The following is a 16,147-nucleotide window of genomic DNA, read 5'->3' on the forward strand; positions in this document are numbered from 1 at the left end:
ACAAAATTGAAATATAATGTAAATGTAAATAACAAAACTACATTGAAATTTTAAAACAAGCCCCAAATCAAATAAATCTCTTCATATAAACAAACTAAGGCTTTGTCTGTGCTCTTAACATTTAAAATGAGAGGCAACCACTGCATTTTAATCTTGATCCAAACAAAGATGCTGCATACACGAGCAGTTTTTAATCTAAATTAGATTGTATAATTTCTCAATTTGAAGCAAAAACAGAATGGTACTTAAAAAAATAAAAAATATCTGCATGAAACCGAAACAGCAGACGAGCTGAACGAGACGCAGGTGCACTCTCTGCCAGCAGGTGGCGCTTAAAGCGTTTTCTTGGTTTCCGCTGTAAACAAAGCAGCGCTGCACTTATGAACTTTAATATGCATTATACAGAAGCAAGAGGAAAAGAAAAAATACCATCAAAAGACAGTAAGTTCCCCTCAGACATGCATTCATATAAACTCCTACCCCTAACTGAATCACGATTTGTTTAGCATCTCAACCCATTTGAATCGTCACATATTTGAATCGAGTTTCAACCGGCTCGCGGTTAATCGTTACATCCCTACTAATGAAGGTTACTTAGGCACGGCTGCAGCAACATCAATATTAGAAGACAATAAATGGTTACATTAATGAAAACAGATTAAACAATATTACTTTGCTCAGTTCACTGATCAAACTTGAATGCACAATAAGGACCCCATGAAACGGCTTGACAAGCAATTTCTTTTCTTATCATTTCCAAACAGGAAGTACTGAACTGGGACAACCTGAAGGGCTTTTTAATTTACATATTTATTTTCAAGTTAATAGGCTTTAGTTGCTCACCATGATTTGATATTGCATGCCAGTAGCAGACGCTCTTAAAGAGACAATTCACTGCCAAACCTGACTTACTTTCTTCTGTGGAACACAAAAGATTATATCTGAACGTTGATAAGCAAACATTTTTTTATGCACAAAAAAATGTTTACTTTTTTTCTCAAAATATCTTTTGTGCTCAACAGAAAAAAATGCATACAGGTTTGAACGTCATGAAGAAACATTTATTTAAAATAAAAACCGATTGTGAGCTGTGGTATTCTGGGGACATCAATTTACAGCTTTTCAGTGTAAATAAGACGACTTTTTCACTTCCACAAACTGTATGTACATTTTATGAAATAAAATGTAATTATTATAATTTTCTACAATTTATCTATTACAATTTTTCACCGTATAGAATATGGAAACTTACCATTTACCATTAGCAGGATTTTACTGTAACGTATTTAGTCTTTTATCATTAAAATTGTCATTTTTACAGTGTAGACCACAGGTCAATTTCATGGGGTCTTTCAAAAAAAGAATTATATAGATATGTGATATGTTAATTTTACATGTTTTTGAGGAAACGGTCTTTTAAATTAAATATTTCATCATATATTCATATTGTGCCCCCCCCCCCCCCCCCCACATGATTGTAAAGCGTTTTGGGTGTACAACAATACATGATAAAGCGCTATATAAATGCATCATTCATTCATTCATTCAAGATCTAACTTTAACAATTTTAGACACTCTGAAAAATGTATAAACATTAAATGTGTAAAGATTTACAGTGTCAACAAAAATGCTGAGATACATAAAGAGACAAACCGTCTAGATAATGCATCGCGCAAATGCTGTTGAGTTTGTGGCGTTTGAAGTGTCTTTCTGTCAGTGTCATGAACTCAGTGGCTTTCAGTGCACTACTGACCTCAGCACTTTACCACAGCCCTGAATGGAGGAGTTTTGAGTCTGACCGCAGTCCTGACTGACCCACTGACCCGATTCCACACATCAGAACAAACAGCGCAGTGAACGCTCAGGTCAGAGGTCAACGCCACGACCCTGTGACACACGCTGACGCTGGAGTTTCACTGCCACAGCGGACATTTCCAGAGATGATGATGCATCTGTACTTCTGAAGACATTAGGATTTCAATTCATAAACACTGGTGTGACTTTTGTGAATTTCATCAGCTTTGTATTTAAAGGGGACATCAGATGCCCATTTTCCACAAGTTGGAAAAAAAAGAAAAAACAGTGAGCATCAGTAAACAGAACATATCCAAATATTAAACCACTCTTCTGAAACACAAACTGATTTGTAAATCCATCTTTGCATAACTTGTCAAATTTAATTCAGTGCAACAATTTATTCAAGAGTGACTGATGCAGTCCCTCTCATGTTTCGCATCTGAGGTCCACTGTTCGTATCCGTATCTCAGCTGGCGACAGGTTTTGTGAGAGTGTGGTGTTGTTGACACAGCACAAATTCACCTGATGTGGCTTCATCTGTCAGGCAGGACGCCAGAGGACCATTAACAGATTTGACTGAAGCAGGACTCCACAATCCACTCCATAAAATGCTTTTTGGCATCCCACATGAGTACACACCACCAACACTGAGATCTATGCAGAGGAACTTTAATTACACACACAGAGCCAAAGAGCCAAATCCTGAACAGAGACAGACTGAATGTGTAACACAGCTCAACAGTAGGGTTGTGTAGGCTATGTTATCTAATAATGTCAACTTACTCCATGGTCTGTCTGAACACTCAATTCTGATTGCCTGGCAGGTGTGCATTAAATGCACAGGTAATTTCAACTCAGTTTAATCACTGTTCTGTATTAATGCACTGCTTTCATTGACACACACACACACACACAGAGAGAGAGAGATCAGAGATCACACTGCGCACACACAGAAACATTCAGAAGCCTCTGCTCCACGTCAAGCATTAGAATCGTTTAATGCACAGCTAGCCGTGTATTATCCCTTACATGTAATATTGCTCCAAGGCTTTCAATGGTTTATGAATTTAGACATTTAGCCTACGTGTTTAACAGCTGCTTTTATCCAAAGCGACTTACACTGCATTCTATGAATGCATTTGATTTGATCAGTTCATGCATTCCCTGTGAATTGAACCCACTAACCTTGTGTTGCTAGTGAAGAATCTAAGGATTCTTTGTTGTAACCTGTGTGTGTGTGTGTTGCATCAGGAGAGCAACCATACATGCTCAACTGTTTATGCTCTGAAGGTCCTATGTAGAAAATGAACGGCCAATGCTGCTGAAATAGCGTGCCGTCACTGTTGAGCTCTGTATCTAGACAGAGAGCGTGATAGAGGAGGACGGGTGGACGTCCGTGCCAAAATACTTGACATGTCAATAACATTATCAACAATCTGTCTCTAGCAAAACCTCTTTAAAAGATCTCATATATAAGATCTCAAACCCGAGACCTTTCGGTTACAAGTCTGACTCCCTACTCTGCCCCCATAGTCCATTTCATGCTCAACCTCTAAGGACCTGCTGAGCGAAATGAACAACAGTACTGACTTAGTTTGCAGTGTTTTGCATATTTACCCCAAACACATGAGCAGACAAACCCGGACATGACTCCAGTGTGTGTTTCTGTGGATCACCATCAGCAACGCCACATTCCTGCAGCTAGAGATGCTTATCGAGAGAGCGCGGAGCACAACACTGACAAACTCACACTAAACTGCTGCTGACTTAAGTCAGGCCTAAACTTTCAAATGCATCTGAATAACTCTGAAAGTCATCTGAACGTCTTTACAGAGAGTTTCTGTCACCACTGCTACAGTCTCACTGTGGCTTACATTTCTTAATAATGTACATGTGATTTTAAGCCTTAAACATGTGCTTTTCTGTACCAAACGTCTTTGTTACAAAAAGTATGCTGCCTGATTTAAAGATGCATAGATATTTTGAGCTGGCTAACATACAAAACAAGGTTTTGTCAAAATAACATGAGAGATCTGTGATTGTCTTGAATGCATCAGTTGCACTGAGCTGAAAATGATCAACAAACCACTGTATGCCAACATTTCACATATTATATGACTTTATCACTGTCTGTTGTATCTAATCCAGCTATTACCAAAACTAAACTTTTTTTTTGTGTGTGTAAATTGACTGATCAAGTACAAACCTGAACTGCATGGGCAATGAATGACGATGAATAATTAATTCCTTACTATAAAAAAGCCACGGCTAATTATTGATTTGAGTTCAAATAGAGGAACTCATTTGTAGCAACATAAGGAAGAAGAAGAAGAAGAATATACAACTGGTTTGTGGTCTTTTACACCCTAAATTTGCCATTGAACATTTCATCATTAAACGTATTCGGTCTGAATGATTTGTTCAGTTCACTCAGGCACTGAATGGTCTGAAACCTTTTTTTCCACAAAAAAAGTAGCAGGAATGAAGCACTGGTTGAGGTGGATACGCATGTATGTATAATCAACTGAAACCAAGCCTGAAAACACATTTATCGTTTAACAGCTGTGTGTGCAGTTTTGGGCATATGCCTTAATTTAAATCACAGATGAATCACTGGACATGAATCAATGTGGCAATCAATCATCAAGTACCATATACTACTGCTTATCTTCTGACAGATGGCATTTTAATTTGTTCATTAAGAAGAAGAAGAAGAATATACAACTGGTTTGTGGTCTTTTACACCCTAAATTTGCCATTGAACATTTCATCATTAAACGTATTCGGTCTGAATGATTTGTTCAGTTCACTCAGGCACTGAATGGTCTGAAACCTTTTTTTCCACAAAAAAAGTAGCAGGAATGAAGCACTGGTTGAGGTGGATACGCATGTATGTATAATCAACTGAAACCAAGCCTGAAAACACATTTATCGTTTAACAGCTGTGTGTGCAGTTTTGGGCATATGCCTTAATTTAAATCACAGATGAATCACTGGACATGAATCAATGTGGCAATCGATCATCAAGTACCATATACTACTGCTTATCTTCTGACAGATGGCATTTTAATTTGTTCATTAAAAAAAATACATTGAGATTTAGGACACCATCTCTCACAATTAAAACATCTCTCATACTCGAACACATAAATCCCTTCATTGACGATGAGTTATTTTGCTTTTTACTCTCTCTAGTTGTTACTTTCAGTAATTATTTCTAGAAAGTGCTTGCAGCCAGGACTACTAACCCAGGCTAAAGGCTGACATAGCCCAGGTTAATGATGTGCGTGATGCTACGTCCCTTCAGACACGAGTAGAAGCATTATATGAGTCACTGTTAGAATGATCAAAAACCAAAATAAACCACAGCCAAAAGCAACCAACCCGCACCCATGACATGCCACTTTGCTATTTAATTTGTAGTAACGACATACATTTTGAAACATACATCCATGTTTCCCAGGCCACTGAGATTTTAGCATTTTGTGGTTTCAGTTTGTTCATAAAGACTTATTGAATATTTCCATACATGAAGAATTACTGTAAAACTTCAAAGTGAAAACATGTGCAGGTATTACATACAAGCCCTACATCGATTATATGACGCTAACAACTATGGAAAACCAGTATTAAAAAAAATCTACTTTTTCAAACTTTGGAATATCTGGAACATTGCGTACCTGCAAAGATTACAGATGATCTCACAGTTCCTGCTGTTGACATTCACTCGTGCTACTACAATCAGATTCCTAATCTGTCACAAAGTGACTCAAGCTTCATGATCGGACCACTCTTATACAATAGACCTTTATAATTGTGGTCATTTCTTCATTTGTGACTTGATTCAATGAACAACAATCTGTATGACTAACGACGCCCCATTAAAGAGGGACCTAAACGAAACACTAAACCACGAGTGCACAGCCTGAAACACCAATAAAGCCGGTGAAAACAAACAGCCACAGACAATGAAGAGCCAAGACTAGACCTGCCTAAATGTGCCATGTTACTACCATGGTTTTGGGACATGTAGAGTGATAGTACCACGGTACTCCAAAAATACCATGTACATAGCATGGTATGCAGGACATATAAAAACAGCATCAAAGCTCAGTCAACAGGGGGCCAGCTAAACCTTCTGAAAACCACCTTGCTCAGGCTGGGAGACCAGCTTGAATCCACCTTAAACTGGTCTGTTTAGCAGCAAAAGAACCATGGTATGACCATCACTGTTTACGTACACACTGAACCATGAGAACACGTGTGGAAACACACCTGAAGTTCACACCAGGCCACCTCCACCCAGGTGTCCGTGTCCAGGCCCTTGTAGACCGTCTTGAAGGAGCCGCGACCGATCTCGATGTCAAACTTGAGAAAGCGTCCGCCGGGAGAGGTGGCCACAGCCTTCATCTCAGCCTCCTCCTCATTCTCCTCACTGGCCGCCTTTATGTTAGTCTTGACGCCATCCGTCACGTCTGTTTTGAGGTTGGTTCTCTCCTTCTCCACGTCTGCGCTGCTGCTCTCCAGCTCTTTCTGAGCCGTCTGGCTCTCCGTGCTCAATCCTTCTGGTAAACTGGATCGGACGGCCAGAGATCGGTCCACAATGGTCAGCAGGTTGATGCTGAGCATCTTATTCTGCTCCTCGCACTCCGGGTTGCAATCGTCCGCCTGGTGCTCGTCATTATCGGTGAACCACAGGCTCCTGCGGATGAACCTCTGGCGTTTGGATGACAGGTAGGAGCTGGGGTCGCTACCGGCGCGCACCAGCGCTGAGCTCTCTAGTTTATTCACATTCCCCTCGCTGATGGTCTCGTAGATGTTGAGCTGCAGTTCACACTGAGAGTTGGGCACGGATGAAGGGCAGCAGTCAGGTTTGGGCTCCATGGTTTAAATCAGTCACAGGTTCAGTATATGCTGGCGCAGCTCAGGATTGAACCGCAGGGGAGCGGCAGCACTGACACATTTTCCCAAACATCAGCGATACACGGCCCCGCTCATCTGTGGGAACACAACATATTCATCACAACGGCACTCAAGAATCATATTCAGTTTCAGGTTCACCATAACTGCTAGATCTTAATATTTCTGCACAATATGCAACATTTCTGTATGCATGGAGTGACCTGCCACATTTGTCAACAGAAAGCAGCACATGCACAAGGGTGTCTTTTTTATTATTTGACACTGGAGCAAACGCCCTTTTGTTTCACTGAAGACAATAATTAATCTGGGTTTGGGTGAGCTGAACGTTTAAAAAAAGTGTGCAAGTAAATTAACATGTTTTCTGCACTTTTCTAAAAAAAAAAAACATAAAATGCCAGGGAAAATAATACTGTTAAAATTACTAATGGTAAAGAGGCGATATTTAATATAAACTAAAAGTTTCTACATTTATTATTGGTGAACCATTTAAACTTTAAACTTGTATGCAAATTAAGTGTCATCATTAAATATGCATGTATTTGCATATTATATATACAGAACGCACATAACATGGCATTTCTTTTAACGCTCAATCAAGTAGGTCATTGTCAAAATGTTCCAAAATTTTCATACATAAATACATAATATAATTTTTTCATACGTAAATACATAGTTAATAGGGATGTAATGATTCACTCAACTCATGATTTTTTTACAAAATGAGATTTAAGACCAAAATGCTGCACATTTCTTTGTGAAATTGAAATATAACACTATAATAATATATTAATATAGCACTTGTAAATTATAGCTCTTTTGTTGGTTTTGATTGCTTCTATTGTCCTCATTAGTAAGTCGCTTTGGATAAAAGCGTTTGCTAAATAACTAAATTTAAATATAATGTAAATGTAAATAACAAAACTAAATTGAAATTTTAAAACAAGCCCAGGGGCATAGAGGAGAAACAATAATGTACAGTATGTGGAAAACAATGTGTTTTTTAACCTTAAACCACATAAACACATTTCATTACACCAAATACACAAAATATTGTTATTTTTAGCAGCATCATATGACCCCTTCAAATGTGGAGCTATGATACATATTTACTGCATGGGCAAATGTCACTTTAAGAGTTTGGCCTCTCAGTGCTGCTAACCAGTGCTAATGTAATCGACGAAGGCTTAATCAAAACAGTTCAATGTTTATAAAGACGCTTGTTTTTATTTGGAATATTTTCGAAAGTTGCACAATATTGCGGCAAAGTCAACATCGTTAAATGCTTCACAATCCCTCGTTTAAGCCTGCCACATCTACCCAGTAAGAGGCTACAAGCGAGCGGCTTGCACACGAATGAACGCTTGAAATGATGATGAAGATGATGAGCGCGAGCGACTGCAGGTGCGGCACATATTCAGCTCTCGCGTCCTCCATCATGTGCACCGAGCATAAAGCAGCGCTGATGAGAACTCACCTGTGCTGCTGCTGCTGCTGCTGATGCTGGGTGTCTGATGCAGCTGAACCCTCGAGTGGCGCACTGGCTCGGATGGTGGAGGATGATCAGGGCGCAGCGGCGGTGTTTAACGACGAGCTGAGCTGAGCTGAGCTGAGCTGAGCACCCGCGACGCTCGCTTTGCGCATTTGCAGGAGTATCGTCGCGGCAGTCGGGCTTTAAACGCACGCTATCGTCGCACTCGCGTCTCACCTCGCCATGCCTGGAAATTTCTCCGTTTGAAAAGGACTGCTGAATCCTGCTTTAGTGGCTCTGCTCCTCCACGCCCCTCGCGCGCAATCAGACCTCCTCATCACAGCAGGCATCAGCGCACCTTCACATTGCATGACATCGATATTTTGCGGGATTTCCAAGCAGCTCTTTTCCATACAGCAGCAGCAACAGCATGCAGCGAAGAGGAAACGGCTCTTAAAAAGTAGTTCATACGGGTTCAACTCATGCGCATTAGTTCAAGTAGACCCTGTTTGTCACACACAGCTGTCCACCTGTTAAATCATGACATTAGGTTTTCTGTTTCTGGGTGCAAGCCTCTACTCGTTTCCATTTCTATCTCGAAAGGGTTCTCGGTGTCCCGGACACCAGTGTTTTAACCATTCATCTGAGATTTGGGTATGAGATAAAGGTTAAGATCATGATTCGTAGTGTATAGTATAGAAGCCTGTTTCTGCCACGAAATAAAACATTTAATAAAATGTTAGTTGCGATTTTATCTCACAATTCTGACTTTTCTTCTCATTCATCTCTAAGAATTCAGTCTTATTTTCTCCCAATCCAGAATTTACATCTCACAATTCTGTTTTTTTTCGCCACAAAGAAAAAAATATATAAAAAATAATAAATTCTGACTTTATTTCTCCCTTTTTTTCTTAGATTTACAAGTTTATATCTCGCAATTCTGCGTTTATATCTTTTTTCATATGTAAAAGTCATATTTGTGAGATAAAAAGTCACAGTTACCTTTTTCATTATTATTATTATTTTTTAAATTATTATTATTTTTTATCAAGTGGCAGAAACAAGCTTCCATGTACCTTGAAGGTATAGTAGCACCATTTGTTGTTTGCTTTTGGCATCTGATTCTAGTTTGGCCCTGGAAACAATGACTTAATGACTATTATTTATGTATTTATCTGTCAGTTTTGGAGCTTGGCAGCTCTTGGTCATGGCATGCTTTCACTCTATGGAAAAGAGCAGCTCTAACATTTTGCTAAACATATTCCACAAGACAGTCATATGGGTTCGAACATGATGGGAGTGAGTAAATGATGACACTGTTCTTTTTTCATTTAGGCATATCATGAAGGAAGGAAGAGGAATCATCAGAATGTACGAAACAGCATTTCAGTGTCCCAGAGAGCATTCCAAGTCATTCAAGATAAGACAGAATAAGAAAAAGAAAAATAGCTTATTCAAGTTTTCAACAAGATTAGAGTATTTAAAACCAAATGCATCATGTTTTATAGACTAAAGCCTGTCGTGAAGGTGTGTTATTGAATTACCTTCACATGTAACACAGCCCGCAGTTGGACAATAAAAGGTTTGGCTCGGATATTCACAGTGAAATTTGAGTCGTGGCACTTTCTATTTCTCTACATCTACAGTCAAGTCTTGTGCCTTTTACAATAAACAAGACATTTACTGTATAAATAGAATGTATTTTTGCCCCAAAATTGTACTTTGCATATGCATTTTTAGGAATATAAATTAAGTTTATTGTAATTATTCTCTTTACTGAACAAATGTAATACGAGAAGTATGAATTATAACTAGTATGCAGTCTACACATGCAATGTAGAGCTGAAATAGTTCAGACAGTGAATACATGAGTGAGCAAGGACGTAAATACTGGATGAGTGTAAACAAGGCATCACCACATAGATCACATACCAACCCAAATAACAGGAACTCTTGCCATCAGTCGCTGCGTCTGCTCAGAAATGTTGCTGCTGTCTGAGGTCTAAGTGACGACACTGAACCGCAGGAGAACAGCACGGTGTCACCGATGGCGGCAGACACTGCTGAATTAAACACAGGCACTGGACTGCAGGTGGGTCACACAGACAGACACTAAACCTAACTAAGTCTGTCAAGGTTTTTACAGTATTTCTAGAGCTGTTAGCTGAACACAAGTGCTCTTTCAGGTCTGTCCGTATGCCACTGACTGCTTTGACTAAACACTGCTGTTTTATAGGCTGTCCATTTTTGGTTTGTGTGCTATTGCTCTCCTTGAGTGATAAAATGGGCAAAAACGTCTCGTAGACTGGCAGAGCAACTGAGACCAGAAACAGATAGGCCAACAAATGACAGAACCAAAGTTTAGTAAGAAAACTGTGTCCCAGTTCCCAAAGAATTTCTCTCATGATATTCATATATTCCAGTATGATAATATCCCATATACAAAGATTCATGAAGGCCAGGATCAAATCTTTAGAAGAGTTATAAACACGAGGAAGTGAAGTACTTTATGAAATGCTATTTCATGTCATCTGAGCGGTCACTGTCTCTTATGTAATGTGTGTGTTTGTGAGTGTGGCTCTACTGGATCGAACTGAATCTTTCCAGCTATTATGATGAGTGATTGCTGTGGTTAACTGCTGTCTGTCTGTGGGCAGAGTCAGTACAACACCGTGATGTGTGTGTGTGTGTGTGTGTGTGTGTGTGTGTGTGTGTGTGTGTGTGTGTGTCTAAGCTCTCTGGAGAGAATTGTGTGTGTGTGTGTGTGTGTGTGTGTGTGTGTGTGTGTGTGTGTGTGTGTGACTAAAAGCTCTGTAGAGAATCAGGGAAATGTAATTTGCTTATGGTGGATCGATCAGCTGCTGGAGCGCAGCCATCCTGAGATCAACAGCATGAGAGAGAGTGAAGAGTGGTGTCTTGTCATTATGATTGCACAGTCAGCAGAGGAATACTGATAGGAAGGATGGAAGGAAGAAGGACAGAATGAAATGCACTTAAAGAAACAGTTTACCCAAAAATGAGAATTTGTGAATATAAATATATATAATCAGTAGTCAGGACATATTATGGACAATATTATGATTATGGTGTTTACATGAGTTGCTTTTAGAATATTTCTTTCGTGTTCCCGTTTTACATGTTATAGTGCATAGATCGATTAATGGCACACGTTATTATGTCCACACACGACGCCATCCGACGTCCCCTCCGGAATTTCACGAATAAACATACTGTAGTTCGTCTTCGTTATGTTGCCATATACAGTTTTGGGTGTTTCATTTTTAATTTTATGAAAGCTTCAAGTGCAGTTAATTATTTGTACGTGCATATAGACGACGGAGGTGTTGAAGCTCTTTTATTTGCCGTCAAACGGTTAAGCACTGCCGTGTATGGGCTGTATGGGGTGTGATTTAAGCACTTATGGGGTGTGATTTAAGCACTTACGTTGCTAACTAAGCAATCAGTCGTGTCGATCGTTGCGTACCTTGCCGTGAGCAGAAGCCATGACCAATGATGTGTGATAAGAAGCGCGACACTTTCGTCGCCCCACTTCTCGCATGAGAAGCTGCCTGAGAAGATACGTGACGTCTGCGCCATGTCCTCTGCAGTACCTTTTGCCAGTTCTTTGTGTGATTTTGTCAAATGTTTTAAGTGCTATAGATTAGTGTTTTTTGTTTTGTTTTGTTCTGAGCAAAAAGAAAGAAAAAACCTGTGTGTTATAACATTTTAGCACCTCCAAATCCCAGAATATTCCATAATCTTCAGAATATTGACGAAAATATGACGAGTAAAATTTTAATTACACTGCAATATTAGCTAATCAATGAACTTATAAGTGCTTATAACTTGTAAAACAACAACCAGGAACAACCAATTCACAGCTTTATTGTAAGCACCATATATAAGATAATGGCAGTATAATCCAAATGGAAAGACAACATTTTTAAGAGTTTTGTCCCCAAGAAAACAAAATCGAAAAATGGCTTAATGCATTAACACAGTTAAATCTAAAGATCAAATTCTAAATTAAAGATGCATTCATAATGTAAGCAATGGACCATGAGTAAACTCTCCAATCATGTTTTACTAATTAATTTAGTAGTTTAGAAATTATAATATTCTATAAATACACACATTCCACTTTTTTAATGATTCAAGCAAAATCGATTCAAGAATTTGAGTGAACTTCACAAGGAATGGACTGAGGCTGGGGTCAAGACATCAAGTCCAGTGTTAGGTTTCCACAGTTTGTGATGATTTGGGGTGCAATGTCATCTGCTGGTGTTGGTCCATTGTGTTTTTTGAAAACCAACATCACTGCACCCGTTTACCAAGAAATGTTGGAGCACTTCATGCTTGCTTCTGCTGACCAGCTTTTTGAAGATGCTGATTTCATTTTCCAGCAGGATTTGGCACCTGCCCACACTGCCAAAAGCACCAAAAGTTGGTTAAATTACCATGGTTTTGGTGTGCTTGACTGGCCAACAAACTCACCAGACCTGAACCACATAGAGAATCTATGGGGTATTGTCAAGAGGAAAATGAGAAACAAGAGACCAAAAAATGCAGATGAGCTGAAGGCCACTGTCAAAGAAACCTGGGCTACCATACCACCTCAGCAGTGCCACAAACTGATCACCTCCATGCCACGCCGAATTGAGGCTGCAATTAAAGCAAAAGGAGCTCCTACCAAGTATTGAGTACATGTACAGTAAATGAACATACTTTCCAGAAGGCCAACAATTCACTAAAAATGTTTTTTTTTTATTGGTCTTATGAAGTATTCTAATTTGTTGAGATAGTGAATTGGTGGGTTTTTGTTAAATGTGAGCCAAAATCATCACAATTAAAAGAACCAAAGACTTAAACTACTTCAGTCTGTGTGCACAATTTGAGTTGAATTTCTAAATAAATGAACTTTTCCACGACATTCTTATTTATTGAGATGCACCTGTATAATTAACTCTACTGTCACAGTGTGAACTCAAACAACACACAATTGTCCATACGCAAACATTCAGTAGCAAAACTGTTGACACACCAGTCAGAATCTCAGGATAGAATAAACAGGAGCACAGGTGACTGCTTTAAAAATGCATCCTAGCACTGGAGAGAGAGCTGAAAGAATCACAGACAGGGTTTTACACTGCTTACACAGTGTCGTACAGTATAGTAACTATAGTAACAGTACTTTATATAAGGGACATTTCACTATTCTGTCTCCAGTAAACAGTATGACATGTTGTACACACTCAAACTTGTGAGTGTCAAATTTAGCCTGTTTTTTTTGTATACCCGTGTTTTTGCAGAACTGAGTTTGAAAGACAACTGCCTAAAGGAGGTTGAGAAAGCGTTTTGTCAGAAGACCAAGAAATGTATTTTTGTCTGTTTGAGGGTTTTACAAATATTTAACCAATGAAAAGCATTCAAAAGAGCTTGTCACTACACTTTAATGCTATGGATCCTCAAACTGTCAGCAAAACCTCTTAACTTCACCCTGCTTCCATCCAGAACAAACCTGGAGACAGATCTCGACTTGTTCGCAATGCAAGGGTAAATAATAAATGATGTTTGAATAAGTACAGCTTTTTCTTCACTAAAACACTATGTCTATAAAGGCTAATGTTTTTGTGTGTTTGAAGAGCGGAGAATAGCTTTTGCCGTCTTGTTGTAACCAATAGGCTACTTTTCTAGGCTACGTTTTAAATATCCTGTGCATATAGCGCTTCATCGTCTATCATGAGATTTTGGCCAAGTGTATTAAACGACATGAAAAACTAAGCGCCCATATAGCTACAATAAATGTTATAACCTGTAAGTTGCTGAAAGCACTTTCTGCCTCAGATGCAGCTGTTGTAATGACAGACAAAACACAGATCTCCTCATTCACTGGTCAAAAACCTTGTTAACTCCATTTGAGCTTGATTTTCATCAAATGTTAAGTGCAAGTGTCTGATAAAGCCACATACCAGCTCTGACGACGCAGAGTTTAATTATTATTAAAAAAACCTTTTTCCTTTTCTATTTGTTTTATATTTCAGTGCTTAGTATACCTCTCTCTTCCCCGTTACACAGCTATTAAAATAGTGGTCATATTTCTTTTTGTTTCTTTATAACGTTAATTTAGAAATATGTTTGGAATATTTTATGTTTTTTTAAGTTCAAGTTTTAGTTTTTTAAAGGAATGACCAAGCTGCAGCGGCAGACAGTGAGTTGAGCATTATGCTTGATCAGTTTAGCCTTCTCAAACCAACACGACTTGCCTAAAATAAACAGACATAAAACACTTCATGCATTTCACAGTATTAATTTAAACATTTAACCTAGATAAATGAGCGCTGTTAGGTGCATGTCCAATCGTTTGCGCGGAGAGTGGAAGCTGAAGCCCGCTGCAGGACATGGAGGCGCCAACGCGATCACTTGCATTTTTTTTTATAACAGTGGAAACAAAAAAATATGCCGTCATTTTTGCTCATAAAGGTAAGAGTATGCATCATTCGGAACCGCAAAGTGTCTACTTGTATTTGTGTGCACTCACAATATCAACGAAACCTTGTGCTTTTGTAAAGCAAGGAAAACAAAACAGGATGCGCTTTCTGTCGTCTTGGTCTTGAGCAGGAGCGCTTCACCGACACGATAAATATATCTATAGAATGCTTTAAATTACTATTTGAGTAATTTATGAGGAGATGGCGAGTCAGGTTGGTCAAATTATTTTTTGCAACATTGACTCAGAAAACATTGTTTTACTAACAAATAATACAAATATCCCCTCACTATTTTGTACTCCTTTTTTGGTTTTTTTTATTTATTTATTTAGTTCGTTTTTTGGGCCGCTGTGCCAAAATTGTGTTTGCATTCAGTAGCCTATACTGTAGCAGTTTTGTGCCACGTTGAAAAATAACTAAATAAATAAGATTAACGTCATAATATTCAAAGAATAAAGTCAAAATTAAGATAATAAAATCATGTTATATTGCGTGAAGTTAATGTGAAAATTCCACATATATGCCTACTCTGTGGCATCCGTCATTCTTTTGATTTTTTTAAAAACTCATTCATGAGACATTTGTTTGTATTAAATTGTTCTGATTTTAACATGAATTCAAATATTCATGTTTATTTCGTGCTGCAAATATTAAAGAGGAAAATAACATTGATGCATGTGCAGCTTGAACTGAGGCGAAGCTCACAACAAATTAAAGAGCGTAAAAATACATTTATTGTTTGTATTTTATCATAAAATTGACAGAAGGTCTCAGCCTTTGTATTAACAAAGCACAAAGCTGCGATTATTGAGTGGCTTGCGTGCTACAAATAATGGACTTGAAAACTTTAAACATCATTTCCAAGCATTAGCCTATACCGTAAATAAAACAGCTTGTGAATAGTCACGATTCACCTAACGTTATTTACTTCAGAAAAATCAACAATAGGGCCTAAATTAAGTTAACCTAGTTGGAGCCCATAAAGTTTGGGGGGGCCGTACACATGTTTTGCATATGGGCCCGGGGCTGACTCGTTTCGCCACCGTCTCCCTACGACTGTGATCATAGGCTTCAGTAGATATCAACACATGAACAATAGGCTACTATATGAGCTACAGCCTTATTTTAATAGACATAATATTTGAAAATGAAAATGTGTCAAACTGGGTAGACCAGTTTCAAAACATTTTCAAATAGGCCTATGTATAAACATTTATTAATAATTTATCAATATATAGGTATTAATATGAACATGTAGAGTAGCCTACAACAAACTGCTCTTGTAATAAGTAGATGTATGAAAAAACAAAACCTGAACTCTGAAATAATAGACATCTGCTGATCATACAATTATCTAGTTTTCAGAAATAGTTCTACTGTATTATTTTTTTCTTTAGAGACGTGTTGTATTAACTATTACCAGTAAGTTCATATGTGCTCCGATTAACATTAGCCTATATTATTATATTGT

At 38.4% G+C, this 16,147-nt stretch overlaps 1 protein-coding gene across 1 annotated transcript in view; it reads right to left on the reverse strand.

Annotated features, from left to right (window-relative positions):
* Positions 1 to 8,633, reverse strand: part of LOC107565413 (serine/threonine-protein kinase WNK3) — a 10,483-nt gene extending 1,850 nt beyond the window's left edge. Inside the window, exons 1-2 of the mRNA XM_016250647.1 lie at positions 8,426 to 8,633; positions 6,073 to 6,795 (exon numbers count right to left, since the gene is read on the reverse strand). Of these exons, the coding sequence (XP_016106133.1) occupies positions 6,073 to 6,681 (609 nt within the window). The 5' untranslated portion in view covers positions 6,682 to 6,795; positions 8,426 to 8,633. The remainder of the gene's footprint in view (positions 1 to 6,072; positions 6,796 to 8,425) is intronic.
* Positions 8,634 to 16,147: the final 7,514 nt, after the last annotated feature.

The sequence above is a fragment of the Sinocyclocheilus grahami genome, unplaced genomic scaffold, assembly GCF_001515645.1.
Source record: "Sinocyclocheilus grahami isolate Dianchi unplaced genomic scaffold, SAMN03320097.WGS_v1.1 scaffold1000.1, whole genome shotgun sequence".
In the NCBI taxonomy this organism is placed as follows: Eukaryota; Metazoa; Chordata; class Actinopteri; order Cypriniformes; family Cyprinidae; genus Sinocyclocheilus; species Sinocyclocheilus grahami.